This window comes from Euprymna scolopes, chromosome 35, assembly GCF_053919585.1.
Source record: "Euprymna scolopes isolate OS-2025 chromosome 35, ASM5391958v1, whole genome shotgun sequence".
In the NCBI taxonomy this organism is placed as follows: Eukaryota; Metazoa; Mollusca; class Cephalopoda; order Sepiida; family Sepiolidae; genus Euprymna; species Euprymna scolopes.
In genome coordinates, this window is record NC_136516.1 from 29,836,400 (window position 1) to 29,862,450 (window position 26,051).

At 35.1% G+C, this 26,051-nt stretch overlaps 1 protein-coding gene across 1 annotated transcript; it reads left to right on the forward strand.

The window, feature by feature from the left end:
• The first annotated feature begins 2,997 nt into the window (after positions 1 to 2,997).
• LOC145259776 (DNA replication complex GINS protein PSF3-like) lies at positions 2,998 to 25,610 on the forward strand. The gene is made up of 3 exons (XM_080117524.1): positions 2,998 to 3,175; positions 20,294 to 20,568; positions 25,370 to 25,610. Exons 1-3 carry the CDS (start codon positions 3,094 to 3,096, stop codon positions 25,592 to 25,594), a joined length of 582 nt encoding a protein of 193 aa, XP_079973650.1. The 5' UTR covers positions 2,998 to 3,093; the 3' UTR covers positions 25,595 to 25,610.
• Positions 25,611 to 26,051: the final 441 nt, after the last annotated feature.

A 26,051-nucleotide genomic window follows, 5' to 3' on the forward strand; every position in this document is an offset into this window, starting at 1 on the left:
TCAAATTTTGATAACGGCCTCAAAATTCCGACAATGTAGATATAATATGTTTTTTTACTTTGACAAAGTTTAAAATGTGTTCCTATAATATATTGTATCTGACAGCATAGACACAGCACTCTCCTTCGACACTAGCGCCCAAGTACATGTATTTGGTGACTTTAATGTCCATCACAAAAATTGGCTTGGATTCTCTACTTATACAGATGCAGCAGGCAGCGCAACTCATAGCTTCTCTGTATCTCACTCCCTATCGCAAATTGTTACTTTCCCAACCCGCTTCCCTGATCAGGAAGAGCAACACGCATCACTATTAGATCTGTTTTTGACCACAGTTCCTGATGATTGTGTAACGAAAGCCGACAGCCCACTTGGGAACGCTGATCATGCGGTAATAATGGTTGAAATCGCCCTAAACTCCAGACCCAAAACTGAAGAGCCAGTGCTCAAAACAACGAGATATTATAAAAAGGCTGACTGGGAAGCTATCAGAGATCTTATCAGAGATGCCCCATGGGGAAATATTTTTTCTCTTCCTGCTGAACAGTGTGCAACTGAGACCACTGAATGGTTCAAAACTGCAATCGAAGCGCATGTTCCCATGCGGAAATTCTATAGCAAGCCCCACTCTCCCCAATGGTTTACTTCGACTTGCGCAACTGCCATTGCTCAAAGGCAGCATGCATTCCGCAGGTTTAACCGACATAAGTCCAGTTCAAACAGACAAAAGTACATAGAAGCTAGAAGTAACGTTAAGAAAGAAATAGCGACAGCTAAGAGGGAATTTACGGAAACCACTAAAAAACGCATCGAAGCACAAAAATTAGGAACTCGTGACTTCTGGAAAATCTACAACAGTGTAGTAAATAATGGGCAATCAACGATTCCCCCACTAACCAACAATCACGAGGTTCTTTGCTCAGCAACCGAGAAGGCTAACATGCTTGCCAGTCGGTTTGCCTCCAACTCTACACTGGACCCTCTAAACCACCCCCTACCTGACTTTCCTATGCGGACAGACGCCACGCTAGACGATCTGGAAATCACCCCTGCTCAGGTGCATGCTATCATAAAAAACCTTGACACTTCCAAAGCATGTGGACCCGACCTCATCCCAGCTGTGCTATTAAAAAAGTGCTCAGCCGAAGTAGCTCCAGTTCTCTCCAAACTCTACAACAAATGCCTCAATGAATCTTGCTTTCCGAGCTGTTGGAAAACTGCTTCTGTTGTACCAGTATTCAAGAATTCTGGCGAAAGAACTGACCCATTAAATTATCGCCCTATTAGCCTCCTCCCACTTTTTGCCAAAATATTTGAGACCTTAATTAACCATGCTCTAGTCCAGCACCTTACAGATGCTAAACTTCTGACCGACCATCAATATGGATTTAGACAAGCCCGTTCCACGGCAGACATCCTCACTGTAATCTCTGAACGCATATACCATTCACTGGACAAAGCGGGAGAGGGCAGAGCGGTAGCTCTAGATATATCTAAGGCTTTTGACAGGGTATGGCATGAGGGTCTCCTCAGGAAGATTAGATCTTACGGTATCACTGGTAGAATACTTAACATAATTAAATCCTTCTTAGATAAGAGAAAAATCCAGGTTGTCCTCGACGGTCGTACGTCTAAACAATATAATATAAATGCGGGAGTGCCCCAGGGATCTATCCTTGGTCCTCTGCTGTTCCTGATATTCATAAATGACCTCCCCGACAAAACTGCCTCTGAGATGGGTATATATGCTGATGACACCACACTCTATAGCAGGCACGACAGGAAAACAAATGAACATATATCTAAAGTAATGGCAGAAACACTAGAGGATGACCTCAAATCAGTAGTGGAATGGGGACAAAAATGGATGGTAACGTTCAATGCCACCAAGACAAAACTGGTTTCATTCAATAATTACAAGAAACCTTCTCTACCACCTATAGCAATGGACAACAACTCTTTAGCTGAGAGTACGTCTTTCAAGCTCCTTGGCCTAACGTTCACAGGAAACATGAGCTGGAACAATTACATCGAGGGCATTGCCAGGGCCGCTGCGAGGAAGGTGGGCTCTCTCTACCGTGCTAGAAAACTTCTAACACCCGAAAGTATCATGTACCTCTATAAGGCCACTATTCGCCCATGTATGGAGTATTGCTGTCACATTTGGGCCGGTGCATCGGCTACTAGTCTCTCGCTCCTTGACAGGGTTCAAAAGAGAGTCGCAAATCTGATAGGCCCTAAACTGGCATCAAAACTTCAGCCTCTGTCCCATCGTCGAAACGTTGCATCCCTCTGCCTGTTCTACAAGTATTATAATGGTGAATGCTCTGAAGAACTGCAAGCACTTGTGCCCCCACGACGTGAACACCCTCGACAGACCCGACAAGCTACACAATCCCACCCCCACACTGTAGAGATCCCTAGATGTAAAAGATCCTTCTACTCCAGTAGTTTCTTCCCCAGAACTGCTAGACTTTGGAATTCCATTCCAGGTCACTGCTTCCCCAACTGTACTGACATGCATAAGTCCAAGTGCAACGTGAACCAACATCTCGCTGCCCTAATCCCTACATAGTACCCCAGTAGATGTTTCCCTTGATAGTAGCCCCCTACATTAAAGTGGCAATGTGCCTTGTTTGGGGTGAATATGTAATAAAAAAAAAAAAAAAAAAAAAAAAAAAATCTTAGATTTTGATAAATTCATTGCGAGGTTTTCAGCATTGTGTCATTTTTTCTGTGTCCACTTGTGTCATTTTCATCTGTGTCGTTTTTACCTATGCTATTATGATCTAGATTTGCTGAAATTCCTTTCACTGTAAATAATTTCGAACTAATCTCATTAAGATATTAACATTTACAGTGAAAATAACGTTAGACGGTAGTAAAATTAATCATAAAGAAATAAAACAATGAAAATTAGGAAACAAAAGTGAAAGAAAAAAAATCTTGCTTGTTCGTATGAAGTCCTTTCTTCAATAAAACTGGTCAGTGGATTTTACCGCTCGAGCTGGATTCACTGAAATCTAGCGCTTATTTATGAATTGAATTTTTCGCCAGAAATCAAATCGAAATTCCTTAATTTTCACAGACAAAATGAAATATTTTGATATTGATGACATTTTAATGACACAAGAGAAAATACAGAGTAAAGTGGAACTGACTCTTTTTCGAATGGGTGAGTCTAAGTAGAAGTTGCTTGTTTTCAATTTATATTAGCTAAAAACAAGTTTTCTCAACTAAACAAAACAAATCACAACTATTGTTATATTATTAAAATTGTGGGGGTTGTTTTACAATCCACAGAGATACGAAAAAGTTGTTAAAAAATAATTATATAACAAATAAATGTTATCAAAGGCAAGATAAGTTACTTTTCTACCTAACGGGATAAGTTCTTAGTGTCTTTATTTAATGTAAAATGTTTACTCGGCTCGAAAAATACGTCGCGTTCAGAGCTACGAGCGAACAAGAAAAAATGGCCGCGACGGCGTTAAAGTTTTAAATATAAAAATTAAAGCATAATGGTGGTAGAAATCCACCCAATAAATGTCACCTTGACATTTATTGGGTGGGTTTCTACCACCATTTTGCTTTATTATTTATTTATTTATTTATTTAAGTCTTTGTCAAAGCTTCAAATATGTGCATATTGTTGCGGCTATTTTGGTACAGTGTAATCAAGATATTAAAAAATGAAAATATCGAAAATGGTTATATTGTACGTATCCGTTACAGAATGAGGTTCTCCGGAAAATTTTTTTCACTTAATTTGATCAAGTAGGTTGTTTTTTTTTTTAAAGTTTTTTTTTATAGCGGACCCCCCCCCCCAACAATTTGTTATGATACCGAGCAAAAGATAGTCATGTTTCGATTTTTAGGGAGAAAAGCTAATATTAAAGATAGGGAGGGAGTGTCTGCGCTTTAAACTGAGTTATCTCCCCGTGGCGTGTTCAAAAAATTCAAAGATGGCTACCTTCATTGCACTCTCATAAAAACGTTTTTCCGCTGTAAAAAAAAAAAAAAAAATACTCGATTAAATTAAGTGAAATTTTTTTCTGGAAATCTTCAGTCCAAAACGAATACATATAATATAACCTTTTTTTTCGTTATTTTCATTTTTTTAATGTCTTGTTCCGGACCAGGATATAATACCCTAGCCCGCCACAAGAAAATAATGAAACGAATGGAATTGAAGGAAACAAAGACTCAATTGATGGATAAGATAAACGTTGTTTATTTACTGTTGAAAGAATGAACGTCTTAGTTATAAAATGTGTTCATGTCTGCGCGTGTGTAACCAATGTTCGTTGCGGGACTGGTGTTGTAGCAAGAAAAAGGAAATGTGTGTTCATCTCAAGTTCGGATCACTATTGTTTGTTCGCACGTGGGAAGAGAAGTGAGTGTTGTAGTGGAAATGAGAATGTTGTCCAGCGTGTAAGACAAAGAAGAGGATATGAGAGTTGACATCAGTTAGTAGTCAGCTACGCGAAGGTGTTTTCAGAGACCAGTAGTAGATAAAGAAAGAAAGAGTGTGAATGTGTACATACGGTCTGTTAGCTCGTGCCCCATACATAGTAGTAAGTGGGCGTGAAGACCGACCGACCAGCACGGGAGCTGGGTCGGAAAGAAGGAGCCACTTGTTGCTCTTCCTTTTATACTCGTTTCCGGAGTGTCTTTTGCGCATGTGTATATTTCCCTAGAAAGCGGAAGTGACGTCGTCCATGTGTGCGTTCGTGTGCGTGTGTGTGAGTACATGTGTATACGTTAGCGTGTGTGTGTATACATGTGAATGTGAGGGTATGTACGCGAACGTCAATATATGTACGTGTGTGGACGTGGGCGCGTATGTTTGTGTGTGCGTATGTATATGACATAGCTTGAAATGTGAATGTGTGTTTTTGTGTGAGACTAGAAAAGGCTCGCACAGTCTTGATTAAACTGTACACATACTACTATTTTCTTGTTCGCTTGTAGCTCTTAACGCGACGTATTTTTCAAATCTGTGGATTGTAAAACAAACCCGATTAATACTAATAATTACTATTCCTGACATTAATTATTTTAAAGAAACTACAATTGGGAAATTAGCCAAACAAATTCTTTTGCTTTATCTTCTTATTTTTGAACTATTTGAATTCTAAAATAAATAAATATTTACTAGAAGTTATAAGCATTTTAAGTTCCGAAAATATCGGATTGGAGGAAAATAGACATTTTTGTTTAGTCAGTAATGTAAACAATTTATTAAGTTTTGTCATTTCAAAATTTGTTTTGTAACTTTCACCTAGTAGAATTCATCAATCATATATGCCTACCAAAAACTTTCGACACACACACTGAACACTGACAAATTTGATATTGTTAGAAAAATCAATCTCTCAGATGACAAATATCAAAATATTGGCCAAAAACATTAATTCTTTGACTGTCAACTGGGTGGTTTTGTGCAAGAAGGGGTCATAGGTAAGCCCTTCATTTTGTTTGCAGATACACCACACAATATCGGAAAAACTTAAGTACCAGTACAGCCAGCACTCAACACCATCTTACAAGACATAAATATTCATATAAATGGCACCTCTCTTGAGCAAGTAGATTATTTTCCATATCTCAGAAGTATAATACCAGGAAAGTGTTCAATTGAGAATGAAATTGAAATCCAAATTGGCTCTACCTATGGAGCATTAGGCAAACCTATGAAGTGTATTTTTAAAAATAAAAATCTTTCAATAAAAACTAAACATGGTATATCACGCGATTGTTATCACTATATCATTTGATTGTTATCATTGTTTTTATGGGTGTGAGACCTGGACTGCATACCAGCGTAATCTCAATAAACTAGAAAATTTCCACCAGCAAAAGCTTAGAGATATACTAAACATCAAATGGTATGGCTATGTAACCAACACAAACATCCTTGTAGCTATAGTATTGAGGCCACCATCATAAGGCACAGGCCCCGTTGGTTGGGACATGTCCTCAGAATGGATGAGAACAGGCTCCTTCAACAAACGCTGTACTCGGAGCTAGCTGCGGGAAAAAGACTCATCGGCCGCCCTCTACAAGGATACAAAGATCACCCTGAAAAACACTAGATTTAATATTCACATTCTTATTCATCATATCTGGTACCAAACAATATGAAGCAGAAAGGAGAAAACTGTTGGATATATATATATATATATATATATATATAATATAAAATAAAAATATAACACTCTCATTGAGCTCTCATACCCGGATTTCCTCTGGAATTATTCCATTATAACACTATATATATATATATATATGGAATAAAAGTTACATGTAAAATGTTAAACAATTTTTTTTTATACTAATTCAGGTGAAATCCTCAGAATGGCTTTCCAGAAAGCAAAGACGATGGCTATTATCAAAAAGCTAAAAAAAAAAAAAGTAAAGATGGGTGGAGAATTAAGTTTTGATAAAACCCTGAAAGTTAATAAGAGATTAGAGCTAGATCCAGGTAAAAAAATTCTCAAACAGGATGATTGACAGAGTAATTCCAAGAACTAGAAGATTTCCACTTATATTGAGACAAAAAATTGGAGTACAAGACAAATGGTATTATATATCTCAGAGCAGTTCTGAAATAGGAGCATCATTAAGGATTTCACTTGAATTTGTATTAAGAACATTCTTTGAACATTTTAGGATTTGATATATATTCATTTGCATATCAATAAATTAGCTACCCTAAAAAGATGTTATAAAAAGATTGAATATGAGAGGACAGGGGTTAAGTGGTTAGCATACACATTTCTATACACATTTAAAAATTTTTGCAAAATTCAACTTGCCATTTTCTTGTATGATTGTTGTGGTATCATGTCCAAAAATGTGTAGGCATTAAGCCATATCCCCAAAACCTTGACCTTTAAATCTCACACTGTTCAATTTTCTCACAAGCAATCAAACACCAACATCTAAATGTTGACTAAAAAATATCTAAATACCATCAAGCAACATCCCAGATACTTTTGACCACAACAAATTTAGTCATTAATTAATTATAAGTTTTTTTTTTTTTTTTGTTTTTTTACAAGGTGGTCATCACTTATCAAGGCCACTCAGGGATAAGGGTTATTGTAAGTACAGTATGTTAGTGTGGATATTTAGAGTGTCTACTTAAGGGGGTGGTTCATCAGGAATTTGTTTACGTTGGACTTGAAGACATCCAAGTTGTAGTCAGGAGGGAAGCAGGCAGACGGAACAGAGTTCCACAGGCGTGCAGTTCTAAGAAAGAAGCTTTGTTCATGGAATCTACGTTTTGATTTAGGTATAGATAAAGAGTGGGGAAAGTTTTTGACAGTGGATTCAGCTAGATGGGTGTTTTTTGTAAAAGATTGGCGGGGGGGGGGGACCAGAGATTGGAGTTCAGACGAGCACCTGCCATGGAAATAACGATAAAACAAAGATAGGCTTGCAACGTCTCTTCTGTGGGAGAGAGGTTGCAGGGAAAAGAAAAGGGCATCCTCCACTAAGCCACGAAGTCTATCTTGCACTCTGTCAAGGCAGGATAGGCTGTTTTTAGCAGCTTCTGCCCAGATATGGCAGCAGTATTCCATCCTTGGTCATAATTGGCTTTTATATAGATAGAGAATTGCATCAGTAGTGAGATATCTTCTGGAACGGTAGAAGGATCCCACCATCTTTCCAGCGACCTTGGCAACAGACCTGATGTACTTGTTCCATTTCAGATCAGGAGTGAAGGTCAAGCCAAGAAGCTTGTCAAAACATGGGGCTTCTCCTAGACGAGAGCCATCCATTTCAATTGATGCCAGATGGGGATCAGAGCGTTGATGATGTAAAGATAGGAGTTTGGTTTTAGATGCATTAAAGGTAACTAGCCATGTCTTCCCCCACTGAACCACTCGTTCGAGATCAGAGGAGAGAGAATCAGAGAGAGCTTTGTCATTTACAGCCTTTGATGTGTTGCTGTAGATGGTTGTGTCATCAGCATAGATGTCAACGAATGATTTAAGTATGTGTTTAGGGAGATCATTGACGTAGATCAGGAAGAGAGTAATTAATCAATTGTGACCTGGGCACATTGGCTGTAGTAACCTTACATCTCAATGAGTAAAGCAAAGTCCGACCGGAAAAATTGATTCAGCTGTGGGGGTCAGTAGGCTCCTACCTCGACTGTGTAGTCGGTTGTTAATCCACAGGAGGAAAATAATGCAACAGCAACAAATCAAATTTCCCTTTTTAGGGTCGCTCTCAAACTATTAGAATGCGATTCAATCTTTTACATCTTGCTGCTTGCTTCATCAGCCTAACTCTCCTCTCCAGTTCTTTCTCTGACTTTTGCAATTTTCCAGTTCTGGCTCCCAATCCTGCATCTTCCAGCAGATTCAATCTCCTGTGGCTTCAACTCATTTTTTTTTTTTTTTTTTTTTTACATGGGGGTCACCACTTATCAAGGCCTGAAGTCCACTCAGGGATAAGGGTTATTTTGTGTACAGTAATCAATGAGATAGTATTGTAATAATCATTAGTATTGGGGGTTTTGATAGAGTGTCTTACTTAAGGGGGCAGTTTGTCAGGAGTTTGTTTATGTTGGACTTGAAGACGTCCAAGTTGTAGTCAGGTGGAAAACAGGCAAGCAGCAGAGAGTTCCACTGGCGTGCAGTTCTAAGAAAGAAGCTTTGCTCATGTAATCTACGTTTGGATTTAGGCACAGATAAAGAGTGGGGAAAATTATTGACAGTAGTTTCAGCCAGACGAGTATTTCTCATGGAAGATTGGCGAGGGGGGACGAGGGATTAGAGCTCAGACGAGCACCTGCCATGGAAATAACGATAAAACAAAGACAGGCTCGCAACGTCTCTTCTGTGGGAGAGAGGTTGCAGGGAAGAGAAAAGGGCATCCCCCACTAAACCACAAAGTCTATTTTGTACTCTGTCAAGGTAGGATAGTCTGTTTTTAGCAGCTCCTGCCCAGATGTGGCAGCAGTACTCCATCCTTGGACATACTTGGCTTTTATACTGATAGAGAATTGCATTAGTAGTGGGATATCTTCTGGAGCGGTAGAAGGATCCCACCATTTTCCCTGGCAACAGATTTGATGTACGTGTTCCATTTCAGATCAGGAGTAAAGGTCAAACCCAGAAGCTTGTCAAAACATGGAGCCTCCCCAAGACGAGAGCCATCCATTTCAATTGATGCCAGATGGGAATCAGAGCATTGATGATGTAAAGATAGAAGCTTGGTTTTGGATGCATTAAAAGTGACCAGCCACCTCTTCCCCCATTGTACCAGGCGCTCAAGATCAGAGGAGAGAGAATTAGAGAGAACTTTGTCATTAATGGCTTTTAATGTGTTGCCATAGATGGTTGTGTCATCAGCATAGATATCAACAAATGATTTAAGTATGTGTTTTGGGAAATCATTGATGTAGATTAGGAAGAGAGTTGGGCCCAAGATGGACCCCTGAGGGACTCCAGCATTAATACTGTGGGCCTCTGATTTCTGCCCATCAACCACTACTCTTATGAACTTATCAGAGAGAAATGATTTAATGATTGAGAAAACATTTCCAGTAATACCGTAGCTGGAAATCTTGTGAAGTAGGCCCTTATGCCATACCTTATCGAAGGCCTGTGATATGTCAAGAGCAATTGCCCTGGAAAGGAAACCTTTGTCAAGAGATTCACTAATCCTATGTGATATAACCATTAGCACATCTGCTGTAGATCTTGCAGAGCGGAAACCATATTGTGTGTCACTAAGAAGGTTGTTTTTGTTGAGGTAGTTGACTACTTTATTTAATATGGATTCCAACAACTTACTCATGACACACAAGAGACTTATTGGTCTGTACTGAGAGGGAGATGACTTTTCACCTGAATTCTTAAATATAGGTCATACTGATGAGGTTTTCCAGGGTGTTGGAAAGCACTTCTCCTTAACGCAACACTTAAACAGTTTTGTAAGTATGGGGGCAAGTTCTGGTTGGAGCTTTTTCAGCACTATAACTGGAATGCCATCAGGGCCAGTTGCTTTACTGGAATCAAGGTTCTTGATTAGCTTGCCGACCTCACGCACAGATATTTGTATGTTGCATAGTGTGTTGTCTGTTATAGGAAGAAATACAGGGAGTTGATGGTCATTGTCGCATAGGGTAGAATTAGCTGCAAAGTTCTTGGCAAATAGTCTGGCCTTGTCTGATGCTGACGAGATGACCTCAGGTCCATTGATGATAGTTGGGATAGAATGCACACTTCTGTTCTAGATCCTGTTTGCTATTTGCCAGAACTGGTGGGAACCAAGCCGCTGCTCAGCTACTTTGGATTTAACAGACTGAGCATATAGGTCTCTTGCATGTTTAACACTCTTTTATAGTGGTTGCTTGCAGTCCTGAAAGCAGCTTTAGTCTCAGTACATCTATTACGTTGGTAGCTATGGAAAAAGTGATTTCTGTGCGCGATGGCAGCAGCACATTCAGGGGAGAACCATGGCTGGCTGTTAGGTTTTTGCTGGAATTTTTTGGATGGTATGAATCGGTCTATGCCTACAATTAACCATTCGGTCAGGTCTGATACTATAGAGGACACATCCTTTTTAAACATGGTATGCAGAGGTAGGTCAGATATGAATGTACGGAAGCTATCCCAGTCAGCCATAGTATCGATATACAATACGGTGGAGAGGTACGTCTGAAGAGTTATTACATTTCATTTTTATCTTAACTGCTACAACAGAGTGGTCAGAGGATCCCAGAGGAGATAGAACGAAACATGAACACAGCTCAGGGGAAGTTGTGAGGAAAAGGTCTAGAAGGTTGACCGGGTGTATCGGGCACACGAGTGGGTTCGTGAACAATCTGAGTGAGGTCATAGGCAATGGCAAAATCATGACAAAACCTCCCCTCGTCATCAGTTTTATTTGAGTGGGTTAGCCATTCCACATTATGGACATTGAAGTCACCGCAAATGTGAATGTTAGCCGAAGGATGAGCAGACAGGCTGTGGTCAATTTTCTCAGATATGTTCTTAAAGATAGTAACCCCACTGTTGTGAGGGTGATAGAGGGGAAATATAAATGCAGTGGTGTAAGCTAGTGCAACCCGGAAGCACATATAAGGTAAATTAGGGTCTTCTCTGGAGATATCCCTACCACATGGAAAGCCATCTTTGATCTAGGCACATATTCCATGTCCATGACGATCTTGGGTGTCAGATTTAGCTGTTAACTTGGAGTATCCTTTAATTATGAATTCGTCTAGAGAAGTGGTTGACCCTATGCCAGTTTCGCTTAGAAAGAATATGTCCGGTTTTGTCTCTTGTAATTCCTCTGGAAGGTTGAAACGTAGACCCCTGATGTTGGAGAAGGAGACCTGGTAGTAGGGGTCTACGTTGGTGGATGGGGTTCTAGGTTTATTCGTGTTTCTTTTTTGGAGATTTGTCATGATTGAGGTTTTGGGGTTTGTGGAGCAGGTTGGTAGACTTGGTTGGGGCAGGACAGAGAGGGAAAATAAGAGAGAAAAAGACAAGAAATTTTTTTTTTTTTTTGTGGCACATGATAAGGTAAAGCCGTAAAAATTACCCACTAGTATGGCATCGAGAGGCCCTACCAGAAACTACTGTATGGTCCAGAATCCATTCACCAAATGGCAATACAGCAGCCCCGGTACTTTGCACCTACTTTTAAATATGTAAACTTATGTAAATGAGGAGTGTGAAATTTAACAAGAATTACAACAAACAGACAAAAATAAATTTCATTTAAAACAAGTGACGTCACTAACAGAAAACGTGATGTTTGGAAAACTTAAGTATTTTTTGCCCACTTATTTGAATATCAAAAAAACACTTTTTGCTAAATCATTCACAAATTTTGGATAAATTTTGTTTTATTTTCAATTATATTTCTTGTCCGAGTGACACATTATTTCGTTAAACTTTTCAGTTTAAGACATTTTTTTTATTTCTTCATTTGGACTTCAGGCCAAGATCACAGTGTAGTATTCTGATGCCAATATAAAAATAAATAAATAAAAATAAATGAAAGCTAACAAAAAATTTGAAATTTTATGCCGAAAAGGTTGCAAAACATTGGGACTTTTACAGATATCGGAATCAGAAAAATGTCTCCCTATTTTATGAGCGGCACATGTCAGGAGCAGCATTTTGGGAGGTTAAAAATAGAAAATAGAAAAAATAGATAAAAGCTGACAAAAAAATCGGAATTTTTTTACAGAAAATGTTGTAAAAATCGGAACTTTTCGAGGTATCAAAATCAGAAAAATATGTCCCTATTTTACGAGCAGCCCCTGTCAAGGGGCAGCATTTTGTGAGGGTAAAAAGAGAAAATAGAAAAAATAAATAAAAATAAATAAAAGCTAACAAAATATATTAAATTTTTTACCAAAAAGTTTTTAAAAAATCAGAACTTTTGGAGGTATTGGAATCGGAAAAATGTGCCCCTATTTATTAGTGGCACATACCAGGGGCTGGCATTTTGAGAGGTTAAAAATAGAAAATAGAAAAAAATAAATAAAAGCTAACAAAATATTTGAAATATTTACCGAAAAGGTTGTAAAAAAATCAGAACCTTTGGAGGTATCGTAATCAGAAAAATGTGCCCCTATTTTATGAGCGGCCCATGTCGGGCAGTATTTTGAGAGGGTAAAAAGAAAAAATAAATAAAATCTAACAAAAAATCTCAAATTTTATACCGAAAATGTTGTAAAAAATCAGAACTTTTGGAGGTATCGGAAAAATGTGTCCCTAACTTACAATTCCAAAACTGATTGTTTTAAATTTTTAATTTAATTTTTCATTATTGGTACTGATAAGTATTTATTGTTTTTAAATTATCACTAAAACTAAAATGATAATAACATCAAAATACAATGTAAATTTATTTTATTTGTAAAACAAAGTTGCATAAATTCTCTAGGTAACCGTTCAAAGAAACCAGTTTATTTACATGTTCCAAAAAATGTTGAAAAATTAAACAAAACATTTTTTTCAAGAAAAATACTTTCAAACATCATTGATAATTAAGTGATACAACGGAAAATTAGCAACAGGAAATTATGTAATTTTGGAACTGTAGAAACATTAAGCAAGTACGGAATAAAAATTGACTATAAACAGATTATCCCGTCTTATCAAGGGATATAATTTTAAATGGGAACTAAGCACTACACCTCAAATACTATTTAAGTAGCTTTCTATTTGATAGTTTAAATAGTGCCAAATTTCTGTCAACTTTCAAACAATCACGGAGTAATTGTTTTTTTCAAACTTTTAACAAAATTTTATAATCACTGACGCATTAAACCAAAATTTATTATGATGAATTAATTCTGGTAATAGGATTTTAATTATTTTTTGGGAGGTTTGCTTTACAATCCAGAGAAATTCTAAAAAGTAGTAAAAAATCAAATATACAACAAATAAATTTTCCCATTGGCTCACTTTAAATATTAAGTTTTTAAGAGCCATCTCTTTGCGAGGTAGGAGTTAGGAGCTTCATTTTCAGATTTGTTTTCGCACACGTTTGAAAACTGAACCGCTCAAAAATAGAAAATAAAATACTCAACAAAATGGAAAAGTGGTCAAAAGCATATATAACATTTAAAATAGAAAATACAATGAAAGACTCTTTCCCCGTAAATTTCTTGCTTTTTTTTGGGGGGGGTAGTGACGGTCTCTCTCTCTCTATATATATGTATTTAGGGTTAGGTATCTCAGAAAAATAATTTATGGGGGGGGATATCTCACCTTTTGTAATACTAATACCGAACAACACAAGAAAGTGCTTATGCAAAAAAATACTGTGCTACTTTTAAAAATAGGATTTTTGATTTTTTTTTTCAGAATATTTGTGTGAATTTTCGAAGAAGGTACTGTAGTGAGAAGGATGAAGGAAAATTGTGCGGCATTCCATAAAAAGCGAAAAACAAAAGAAGAGGAAGCAAAAAAGAATAAAGTCGCGCTGTTAATCATGGAAAAGACTTCTATGGCTGAAACGAAAGTCGAAAATCATGCTGAAACCGAAGATGAAGTTGATATTACTAATGTTGATACTGTTACTTTGGAAATTGACATTGACAGTGTTAATACATCAAAAACTGTCAATGATGATGATGCACCTGAAATTGAAGAATTGGAAAGACAATCACTAGTTGGCATGAAAGCATACACTGCAACCGGTTTTACAGATGTTGTTTATAGCCAGTTGAGATTAATCGTAAAATTTGTGCTATGCTTGTTCGGTAGGGATCTTATGCTGTGCATCACCTTGATCATGAATTCAAGGAAGTAGTCCGACCAGGAACAAAAACAAAATGCAACATAAGAAAGCTAACTAAAAATGGTTCTATTGGGAATTGTGCAATGGTGAGAAAATTTTGAGAACATGGATGGTGTATTCTCCTTCCAGAGAAGCCTTATTTTGCTTCTGCTGCCGACTGTTTTCAACTGGACTGTCAAATTTTTCTGTTGATGCTGGTTTTACAAATTGGTGGAAATTAAATCTAAAAGTATATGAACATGAAGCTAGAACGTCTTATGCTCAAGCGTTTCTTAACTAGAAAGATCTAGAGATCCGACTTGCTGAAAGTGACGTTAAATTTGAACTCAACCTTAGATCAAAAGTCACAAACTCAAATCCAACTGTTCTCTTCTCTCTGCACTTTCCACACGGACACCCAAAATAAAGAAGACAGCTCTTTTATAGAGAGACCCAACCACATCTCATTTGCATACCCCCTCCCCCTCTCGTCACATCACGTGATTTTCAGTCCATAAATACCAGGGGGCGGCCATTTTTCTTTTCTTTTTTTTTCTTTCCTAACATGAGCCACACGATGTATGAGGTAAGGTTCTTTACTTTTAACCACAGAAGGAAAGATAGTTGACAAAGAAGGGCAACATCTTATTGAGAAGGAGACTAAGAAGTGATGGGAAATTCTAGCTAGATTGCTGGACATAACCAGGCTTCTCGTCAAGCAGAATCTGGTACTACGGAGTCACCGGGAAGATATCCATAAAGATCAAAGGGATCAAGAAAACAAAAGAAACTTTTTAGAATTGGTAAAATTATTGGCCAAGTATGACTCTGTGCTCTGTGAACATTTGGTGAAAGTTAACCTGGGAGTGAAAATCGCTACTTCTTATCTGTCACCAGAAATTTAAAAAGAAGTTGTGAGCATTTTGGCAAAGCAGGTGAGAAAGAAAATCATCGATCAGATCAAGAAAAGCAAATATTTTTGCATAATTTTTTATAGCACTCCTGATGTATCTCACAAGGACCAGATGAATGAAGTGTTGCACTACGTAAAAATTGACGAAAATAAAGTGACAGTGGAGGAGTCATTTCTCCACTTCATCGAGATAAAACGTAAAAGTGCAGAGGACATTTCTAAACTGATTTTGAGAGCTGAAGCACGATGGATTCAGATTGGTTACTGTATTGGCCAGGCATTTGACAATGCTGCTATTATGGTGTGCAGAAACGAATCTCCGAAATCAACCCGAAAGCTGTATTTATGCCATGCACTAACCATTCATTAAATCTGACTTGTGTACATGGCGCTTTTGTATCGGTTCATTCTGTTACATCTTTTGTCATACTGAACTGGTTATTCTCATTCTTTTCTGCAGCTACACATCGCTAGGACATCTTGATTCAGTTGACCGGTGTAAGTATCAAGCGGACTGTGGAAACTAGATGAAGTAGTTAAGCAGATGCTGTAAATGTTGTGGTAAAAAAATTATTGGACGTCATTATTGACCTGGAACAGCTCATAGAAGAAGGAGAAAAAATGCAACGATAAGATCAGTGCATCTTTAATTCTCAACTTAGTATTGTCATTTCCGTTTATTTTATTTCTGAGCCTTTGGAAAATTATTCTTCCAGAATCAATGGTGCCCAAAAGTATCTTTAAAAAAAGGGGCTGGATCTGCAACAAAGTTCTGTCAGGCTGACGGCGTTGAGAGATTGCCTTCTTCAGAATAGAGTAAAGATGGTGGACACTGCAATAGACGAGTCAAAAAACCACTGCTCTGAAATGGGAATAAGCATCGAGCATCGTATCCACAAAAAGAAACGAATGGGTGGTGAATGATTGACTGATGCAGCATTGGGGTTTGATACTGAGTTGAGACGGGAACTGCTGTCTGTCATAGACAGCTTGACTGAACAAATATCTTGCAGATTTCAACAAGTTCACAATCTTGCAAGAAAATACGTTTTTCTTACACCGTCAAATCTTCTTGATGATTATTATGATTGTCAGCTTGGTGAAGTTGATGATGATATAGAAAAAGATAAATTCTTTGCCAAAAGGAAGAAATATATTTTGTGTGAAAGCTTCAGGGAAAGACAAAATCAATGAGCCTCTTGAACTTGTGAACTTTATACAGAGATACCACCTTGGGGATTCTGTCCCTAATATTGTGATCTTGCTGCGCATTTTTCTTACCAGAGCTATTAGCGTTGTCAGCTGTGAGCGCTTTTTCTCAAAACTGAAGCTAATAAAAAACTACCTTCCATCAAAAATAAGACTTGGCAATCCTCTCCAAATTTTACGACCGTCCCAGGTGGTAAAAACTGATGCTATGCCACTGCTTAAGACACTTAAAATATATAATGTATATTATTTAATTCATTTGAAAGTATATTCATTTTCAAACAAAACAGTGGTATTTTGAGGACTTAAGATGCTTTGGTTGTTAAAATATGACGATTTTAGCAGAATCCCCCATTATTTTAAGTGTTTTCGAAGATACTTAAAATCAGCTTACCACCAAATTCCCATAGATGAAAATTTTTAAGAAGTGACGGCGATAAACACACCTATAGGCCTGTTAAGGTGAAAAAGGATACTGTCTGGCATAAAAACGGCAAGTGCAATTTTTCAAAAAGCTATTGAAAAAGTAATAGGAAATGTTGAAAATACCATGTATTATCAAAACGATATATGTGTTGGAGATTTAAATGAAGATGATTTAAAGAAAAAAAAACTGAAAATATACTGAACTGGCTAAGAGATGCTGGCATAACAGTAAATACAAAGAAGTGTGTAACCAACAGTTAAGTAACCTTAATAGGCAGACAATTAAGGTCCCCTTTAACTATGTCATAATCCACAAATCAAAAGATGTGGTATAAAAGAAATAGAAATATGGAAGCTGAGACAGCAGAATTTATTATGCAGAAAGGACACAATACTGCAGTATTAAATAAAGAAAATGAGAACGGTGTTCTAGCTCATGCTGACCAAATAAGATCCCAAGTAGAACAATCGGATGAGGAAATGCCTTCAGAGCTGCCCATTATGGACGTAACAGAAGAGTTACTGCAGAATGAGACTGCAGAGGAAGAAGTACAGAGATAGACGAGGTAGAAGAAGAAGCAGTAGAATGGGACAAGGCAGAAGAGGAAGATCAGAATATGCAGTAGGAACACTGCAATTATAAGGAAAAGGAGAGAGATAAAGGAAGATATTCAGGAGGGCACAAGAAAAGTACAAGAAGTACTCTCGGCATAAAGCCCCTCCGTTATAGGGAGATGTAGTGATATGCACATTAAGTATAATTTGCATATGAGCAAATAGCTCATATTTATAAACCGACACCAACTAGAACAGGTGGTTGTTGAACGCTTGCTTAGCGTTATACACGACATATCAATATACAATTTGTGATGATGAGGAATTGGGAAAAACTAAGCCTTAAAAGCACTGTAAAATAAAGAAAAAGTAACAGTAAAAATAAACCAAATAATAAAAATAAATAATCCATATATATATATATATAGAGAGAGAGAGAGAGAGAGAGAGACTAAAGTGATTAGCCAATAATCTATTAAAAGATCACAAGTTTCAATGAAAGTGTGAAATCAAAAACTTTTTTAACAGAAGATAACTTTCAACACCAAGTCACCCCCCCTCCACTTTTTCATGTTAAGAATGGCTTTTTAAATAGGAAACCATTCTTAACATGGGTAAGGAGGGGCATCACATTTTGAATTAATCATCTCTTATATGTAAGAGAAAAATAATATTACTCTCATAATCTTTTCTCATAGTATTAGAACGAAGAATGTATAAAACAAATCATTGACCAACGGTTCTTAGTGTGTACATACATGCATATCATACTTTTTTGCTTCTAAGATGATTGATTAAAAAATGATGGCCTTGTACCATTCATTCTTTTTTTTCTCTTTTACTTTTTTATCCAAGAGTAAAAATAAAATCTATTAATCTTTGTTATCATATAACTGGTTTTAACGTCTCATCACAATGTTTAGAAAAGCTGTTTGTTTTACTCAGATGCTGGATTCCAGAATGATGGCCTTATCTCATTCCTTTCTTTTTCTTTCTCCTTCTTTTTATCCAAAGGTAAAAAAATTTCGATTTTCTCTCTGTTATTCAAATAACAGGTTTAACGTCTAGTTGAGACTATTAGGAACAAAATTCCATGCAATTGACGAATGTCACCTAGAGTAAAATCAAATCCATCCATCCTGTAGTGAAGATTGCCTGGTATTGATCTTTTACTTCACAATTGCTCCACATGGTAACTTGTTTGCAGGGTTGCGGAGTCGGATGGTAAAAGTCTGACTCCTAGAATTCCGACTCCAACTCCTTTAATATTTTCGGCTCCTAATTCCTACTCCCATGTGGAAATTTATTCTGCAGATCCATATACCAGCCTCTCACACCTATTCAACAAACATTTTATAAATATTTTTCATGTATATTATTTTTTACGTTTAACATTTACTTGTATGATAAATATACTCACATATACACTCAACCAGCTTTATAGAATAAGTTAAGATAATAACGGGATAAAAGATTTACAATTAAATTTTATTATGCTATCAGTTCAAAAGGGAATACAATATTTAGGGATAGGGAATCCTCTTTAGGCTATGGAATTTCGAAGCCAAATGATTCTCATCAGAAAAGCGGAGTAAAGACATTATACAGAGAAGACATTTTTCAAAGATAATATTGCCTTTATGGAAAGAGGATCAAAGGAAAAACAGGAAAAAGCTATAAAGGGCTATAGTAGCATGGGTTGCTTCTTATTGATTTAGGTCAATTTTTTTTTCAGATAAGATTGTAATTTCGGATCATTCCTGGACTAATCCAATTGCCCTATTCTATTTGATTCAGGAAGTGGATAATTTTCAGATTACAATCAGATTGTTATCCGATGTAATCCACAATGATCTCACTCAGACAGAATTTTCATTGATCCTGTGTGATGTCACAACCAAAATGAAAACAGCTGTCCAGACAGGATTTGCAAGGATCCGATGGACCAAAATATCTTGATGAGAAGAAGCATTGCAGTACAGTACAAAATATGATATATCTCTAAAAATAAAAGCAAAACTATACAAAAACTGCTAAATTGTGCAACTGGTGGAACCAAACAGGAAAATTATGTAAAAAAAAAAAAATAAATTCATTGGACTTAACGAGTCAGATAAAAAATTCAAACTCCAACTCTGACCTCTAGTATTCTTAGAAATCCAACTCCAACTCTGAAACCCTGCTTCTTCACTCATGTTAAATCAATTTATCAATCAGATTGTAGTATTTGTTGCTAAGTGGAATTTCTAAAAATAATTCCCGCAAAGTCTAGACCCCTTTACAATGATGTCAGACAGCTGAACTTGATTTTATGCATACATTCTAAAAATAACTTGCGCTCGTGAGTTGCACAGTCAATATCATGTATTGGCGTTATCTAAGCATAGTGTCGTCACCTATTGTTGATACAAGAGTTACACTCCTTTATCATTAAACTTTCCAATGTTATCGATATACTTTATAGATGTAATGAAAGTGAAATTCAAAATAGAAGTAAATGCTATTAAAATATTTTTTAAATATTAATTAAAATATTATTAGTTTCATATAATTCTTTATATATCAAATTTTGTTTCTAAAACTTGAATTTTGTATGGAGAAGGGCTTGAAAAGCCTTGGACATTGGAAATATGTATGAACCCTGAACAATGAATTAACTATGCTTGTATGGTGAAGTGGAACGCTCATCCTTTTGGATAAACTGTTGAAGAAGTATAGATGTTTTAAATTGCGGGAAGATTGACTGGCCAAAGAAGACTTGGAAGCGATTAGAAAACACAACACAGAATGGAATTTGGAGACAGCTGACCTGCTGAACTATGAGAAGTAGACAGTGGACGTTTTAATATAAGTTTTACGTATCAATACCAAAAGATTTTTCATAATTGATATCAGTCTGATTAATGTTTATCTTTTTTTTAGGATTTCTTGATTCGAGTAATGATGATAAAGATATTCTACCTGGTACGAAGATGGAACTGCCATTTTGGTTAGCGCATGCTTTGTGCAGCCAAAAGCGTCGGATTGTCAGTGTGGAATTACCCAAGGTTTATCGGGAAAATTACAGAGAAGTCATGAAGGCTGATGCAAATGTGGTCAACCTCTACAAATTGGGGCCTTATTATTACAATTTTGGCATGCAGTTGCGATGTTTTGCTTTCCCAGAAATTGATGATGTAGCGAAGTGTTTGCTTTCAGTAAGTTTTACACAAATAATGAAATAAAAAAATGTTGGATATTTATGAGTGAAACTTGGTCGACAAGTCAAGCATAGACTGAAGTTTATTTCTACCAAGTATGGTTGGTTTGTAGAAAGGATTGTGAATTTTTTTTTAATGATTCCAAAGATTGCATTTTAATTGTTTTTTTTTTGGGGGGGGGGAGTCACCTTATACTACATAATTATACAAGATTAGGTTTATGATTCCCAAAATTCATACTAGAATTGTACATGTGAACATATGACCTAATATTTACAAGCGTTAGATAGCAATTACTTCTAAATGATAGTCTTTTAGAGGTTGAAGATTCTTACTATAGACAATAATAGCTAAAAATAGCAATACACATGAAAAAATTGAAATGGTTTAAAATATCTTGGAACATAAAGAAGTTATGACTACTTTTCTGCTTTGCATGGTTCAATATATATATATATATATATATATGTAAGTGATGGGATGATTCCAAAATTTTTCCTTATTCTGAAACAATTACTGATTCTCCTCTAAATTTCTGATTCCGATACAATTACCGATTTAGATTCTTTTAAAATTTGTAAATATTTGATTAGGTATTTATTCCTTTTTATTTTTTTTTTGATATTTACAAATTACTATAATGTCTATATATTTTTGTAAACATAAAAGTACACTTAGTGGGGAGGGGAATATATTACACAAGTACTCATTACTGAATATATTTTTAAATGCTTTACTTATAATTGACTGAAAATTATGAGATAAAGATTTATTTTAATTTTAAAACAAAACCAAAATGTATTATTTTATTGTCAGTGTACAAAATGCTATTTAAATTGTTTCATAAATAATTGAAAATAATCGATGATTGGTATGCAAAATAAGGAGACGGTGTAGGAATAGGATACTTACCAAAGCTTCCTACCCTGTTTAAGATAAATTTTTAAATAATAATGTTACTGTTTAAAAAACCCTTAACATGCAAAGTGGCTTTATTGACTATTCTGTGTCTTTCCTCGATCAAAGAATGTCAATATGTTTTATTCTAATTATAAAGATTGTATTGGTTATTAGATTGATTTGTTTTACTGTAAAAAGAAAAACAAGGTACATATAATAATGACAAATTTATAGATTAACACCCTCAACTAAGCCATCTTTCAAAAAGGAGATTCTGCCTTTTTTAGGTGATTACATTTTAGCACCTTGAAAATTTTGACTGAAAGAAAAGAAGCAATTATTTTAGAATTTAGAGAGAGAGTCATTTCTTATATAAATTTACTGTAAAATGATTATCATTTCAAAGCCATTCTAAATTTTTAGAAATGTTCACTAAATTTTTACCACTAATCCTAAGTTCGATTTGCTAGGTTGTAAAACCATGTGTAATCACTTAAAAATGTTTCCCCCACAAACAAAAAATATGCACACAGAATTCATCTCCCAGCAAAAATTTTTTTTTGTTAATTCCTCTAAAATGCTAAATGTCTTGGAAATAGTAGCTCATTTGTTAAATTTATGTGAAACTAATCCAGCACTCTAAATTCTTAAATAAATATTTTTATATTTATTTATTTAATTATTCTCAGAAATGTCAGTATTTCTTTTTTACAAAAAGGTTTTATTTCATTGTTAAACACATTTGCAGTACTTTATAAATACGGCATTCTTATGAAAATATCAAGGCTTGTTTTCTTTTTTTCATTAATCAGGAACTTTTTATTGAGAAAGAAAATAAGCTATTATAACATTGCATACTATGCTAATTCATACAATCAATTTAGTAGAAAATATGTCATTGTTAAAAGTCATGATAGATAGTCTCCTTCCTACTACTAACCATAAGTCCAAGTGGTAATACGAAAAATAAAGTGATTAATTATGATTATATAACTTTATCATTCGGACTTAGGATTAGTGGTTAAAAATTTAGTTAACTGCCCTAAAAGAATGCCCCTAAATGGGGAATATTTTACGTAAAATTCATATGTGTAACCAACTCCCACTCAATGTATTAAAAATAATTGCTTTTTTTTTTTCAATGTGTTCACAAATAATTGACTAAAAGTGTAAAATCTTTTTTTTAAACATGGGGTCATATAATTTCTTTTTTAATTTGACAAACTTCTAAATGTATTCCATTCAAGATTTTGATAAATTCATAGGAGAATTTTCACCTACATTTTTTAACTGAGGCCAACCCAGGCCTACAGGTTAGAAGCTATTCCAATTAATCATCCCAACACTAATATATATTAGTGACCTGGCAAGGCCACAGGGGAAACAACCAAGCAAAAAAAAAACTAAGCAAAATTTATCCCAAAGCAGCAAAACTAAAGCTGGCTTGCCATGATACTATATATACAAATGTAGGCAAATGTATGGATATTTTATTGGTTTGAAAAGATAGGTTCTTTTTACCAATTGTCATAAAATGTTATCGATAGAATAGTATTATAATCTTCAAAAATCCTGCAAATTTTCATGTAGTTTTCTCATAAAGAACCAAGGATATGAGCATTTCAATATTCCATTTGGCTATAAGTATATATATATATATATATATATATATATATATATATATATATATATATATATTTTTAAAAACAATATATATGCCACTCCCCATATGGGGTTACCAAATTGGTTAAAGGGAAAATTATTCCTAAATCGCATTTAGGTAAAAAAATGCACTTTCGTAAATAATTGAATTCATTCAAAACATATTGCAAAAACAAAAAGAATTAACATCTCTATATATAGAAAGATAGATAGATCTACCACCTTTTTTGACAATTTTATTAGTTCGAAATCTCAGCGATGAATGATCAGAATTTAACAAATGAAGGCTCGTTGCAAAGCTAATGATCTGACTTGTGTAGTGGACTATGTGACATTTGCCCTTAAGTTCGCGCATTAAGGGGATCATCCAGAGCCTGTGTTTGGCACTTTTTACAGCCATAAAATGTTTCGGTAAAGGTACAGTATCTTTCCACCCTTAAAAAATCCTTTAAAATTACCACTATTAAAGGTTTTCAAGAGTGCTAAAACCGAAAATAATATTTAAAATTCCAGGAAACAAGTAGTTTCCAAGATATGAAGAAATTATAATTTCAAAAAATTGGAGATCATTTTTCTATATTAATTTAACATAAAAATGAACACCTACTTTATGGCCACCTTTTTTGGGGGGGGGTCTGTTATTCTTTTGTGGGCATGGTGTTTATTATGGCCTGGTAGACCAACATGGAATCTACCTTAACAAACTTGTTTTCTATAGATTTTTGAGTGTGCTGAAAATGAATTTTGCATTTAAATTTTCAACAAATAAGTATTTTTCTGGGTAAGAAGTAAAAAATATACCACTTGTGAGTACAACAATAGCGACCACTTATTATATAAAGAATTACATTGCTTAATACCGGGAAAAATACTTATTTGAGAAAAATTTAAATGCAATATATGTTTTCAGCACACCCGAAACCTATAGAAAACAAGTATTTTTATGGTTGTTGTGTTGGTCTATCAGGCCCCATTCCCCCAAAAAAGCAAGCTATAAAAGTGGTGTCCATTTTACGTTAAATTAATATAGAAAAGTGATCCTCCACTTTTTAAAACTATAATTTCTGCATATCTTGGAAACTACTTGTTTTCTCAAATTTTAAATGTTATTTTCATTTTCAGCACCCCTGAAAACCTTCAATAGTGGTAATTTTAAAGGATTTTTTGAGGGTGGAAAGATACTGTACCTTTACTAATTTTTCAATTATAGTCATTTGTTTTCCTAGTTTTGCATATGAATTACAAAATATCTGATATTTCCCCAAAACCTCTGGCTTTGATGGAGGGGAAACTAAAACTTACTGCTATGGTTTCAAATGATTTGAAATAACAGCAGGGGGAGACTTGTTCAAAATATTTCTCATATGTTATATTTCCCCTCTTTGGTTTTTATACATAAACTAAATTTCAATGTATAAAGATTATTTGATACTGGCGAATATATAATTTAATCTATATTATTTACAAGTACATAACACTTCATAAAGAAAATTTCAGAATCATCCCATGAAAACATCTTTGATATTATTATAAATGGAATTGACTTAATCAGATCTTTCAGTTGTGGCTTTTGAATGGGAACTGATGTATTTTTAGATCTAATTGAAAATACAATGTTTTAAGATTTTCACATTTCTCAAATGTTTGGATGATGAAATACAGCAAAAGTACTGTTAATTAATCATTACACATTCAAATTATTGTAAATATGATTTTATAAAATATTATTTCAAGATTCATGGTCACAGACAGTGTAACTCATTTGGCAGAGTATGACTTGCAATCAAAAAATCAGGAAGAAAAATATATTTCAATTTTAAGCAGATTCAGTTTTCTATGTAAGTTCATAAGATGGTTCCTCTTATTTGACTTTTTAACCGCTTTACAAATGCCTTTTCAGAATTTTGAGCTAGAGAATCATTTTACATTAAATGTGTACAGGACCCTCACCCCTCTCCAAAATTTAAACAAGAATTTGAATCATTTATATTCATCTGCATAAGGGACAGTGAACTGGATTTACAGGAAGACAAAGATCAATTATCCCTCGACAGATAAATGAATTAAGGACCACAAGTCTTCAATAAACAGTTAATCTAGGAATGATCTTACTATGGAAATTGACTAGAACTGAAGAAAAAAAAAGGTAGAAAGAAAACGTTTTTTATTTTGCAATTTTTTTACTTACGAAATAATCTTCAAATTCATTAAAGTTTATTTTTTTAAATTATTTCAGACTTTCCAAGCCAGATTTCGGAAAATCATGGATGCTTCGCAAAATATTCTAAATGAAGACACTTCAAAATTGACTTCAAATTTGGATGAAATGGAAAAGGCCTTATTTAAAGTGGGACAGAAATCTTTGAATGATTTTCAACTATGGGAAACCCGACAACTGGAAAAATTGAAAACTTCTGAAATGGTCCGAGCACATCGTAAAAGAAAACGGGAAGACGAATAAAAATTGTAAAACTGTTTTCATTTGTTATTTTCATTTTATTTATTTGCATGTTTACAAATAAAATATTTTCAACAATAAATGTTTTGTATAATTAAAGTTTTTCTATGCTTATTGTTAAGAATGATTAATGTTTTGTATTTGGAAGGGAAGTAACTTTGTAGTCCTTTTTTGTCTTGTTAGAGATAATGTGCATTTTTGAAAGCAGAGTGATGCCCCTTGGATTTGACAGCTAACATTTCGGTATGTACATTCAAAGGGTGTGTTGTTAAACAACTACAATTAATTACATCCTTATTACAAACTAATAATAAAGAACTAGTGGGACCTGTGGAAATTCATTCATATGTAATATATTGATGTTGGCATTCTGTAGATGTTCAGTGCAAATGGGAACGCTCTGGTATTATTGTAGCTTTTTTATTAAAACTGCAAAAGTAATTATCTAATCTAGCACAAA

Coding starts and splice junctions, on each gene's coding strand:
- LOC145259776 (XM_080117524.1), top strand. CDS start 3,094: ATGAAATATTTTGATATTGATGACATTTTAATGACACAAGAGAAAATA. Junction 3,176..20,293: donor ACTGACTCTTTTTCGAATGG/GTGAGTCTAAGT, acceptor TCTTTTTTTTAG/GATTTCTTGATTCGAGTAAT. Junction 20,569..25,369: donor TAGCGAAGTGTTTGCTTTCA/GTAAGTTTTACA, acceptor AAATTATTTCAG/ACTTTCCAAGCCAGATTTCG.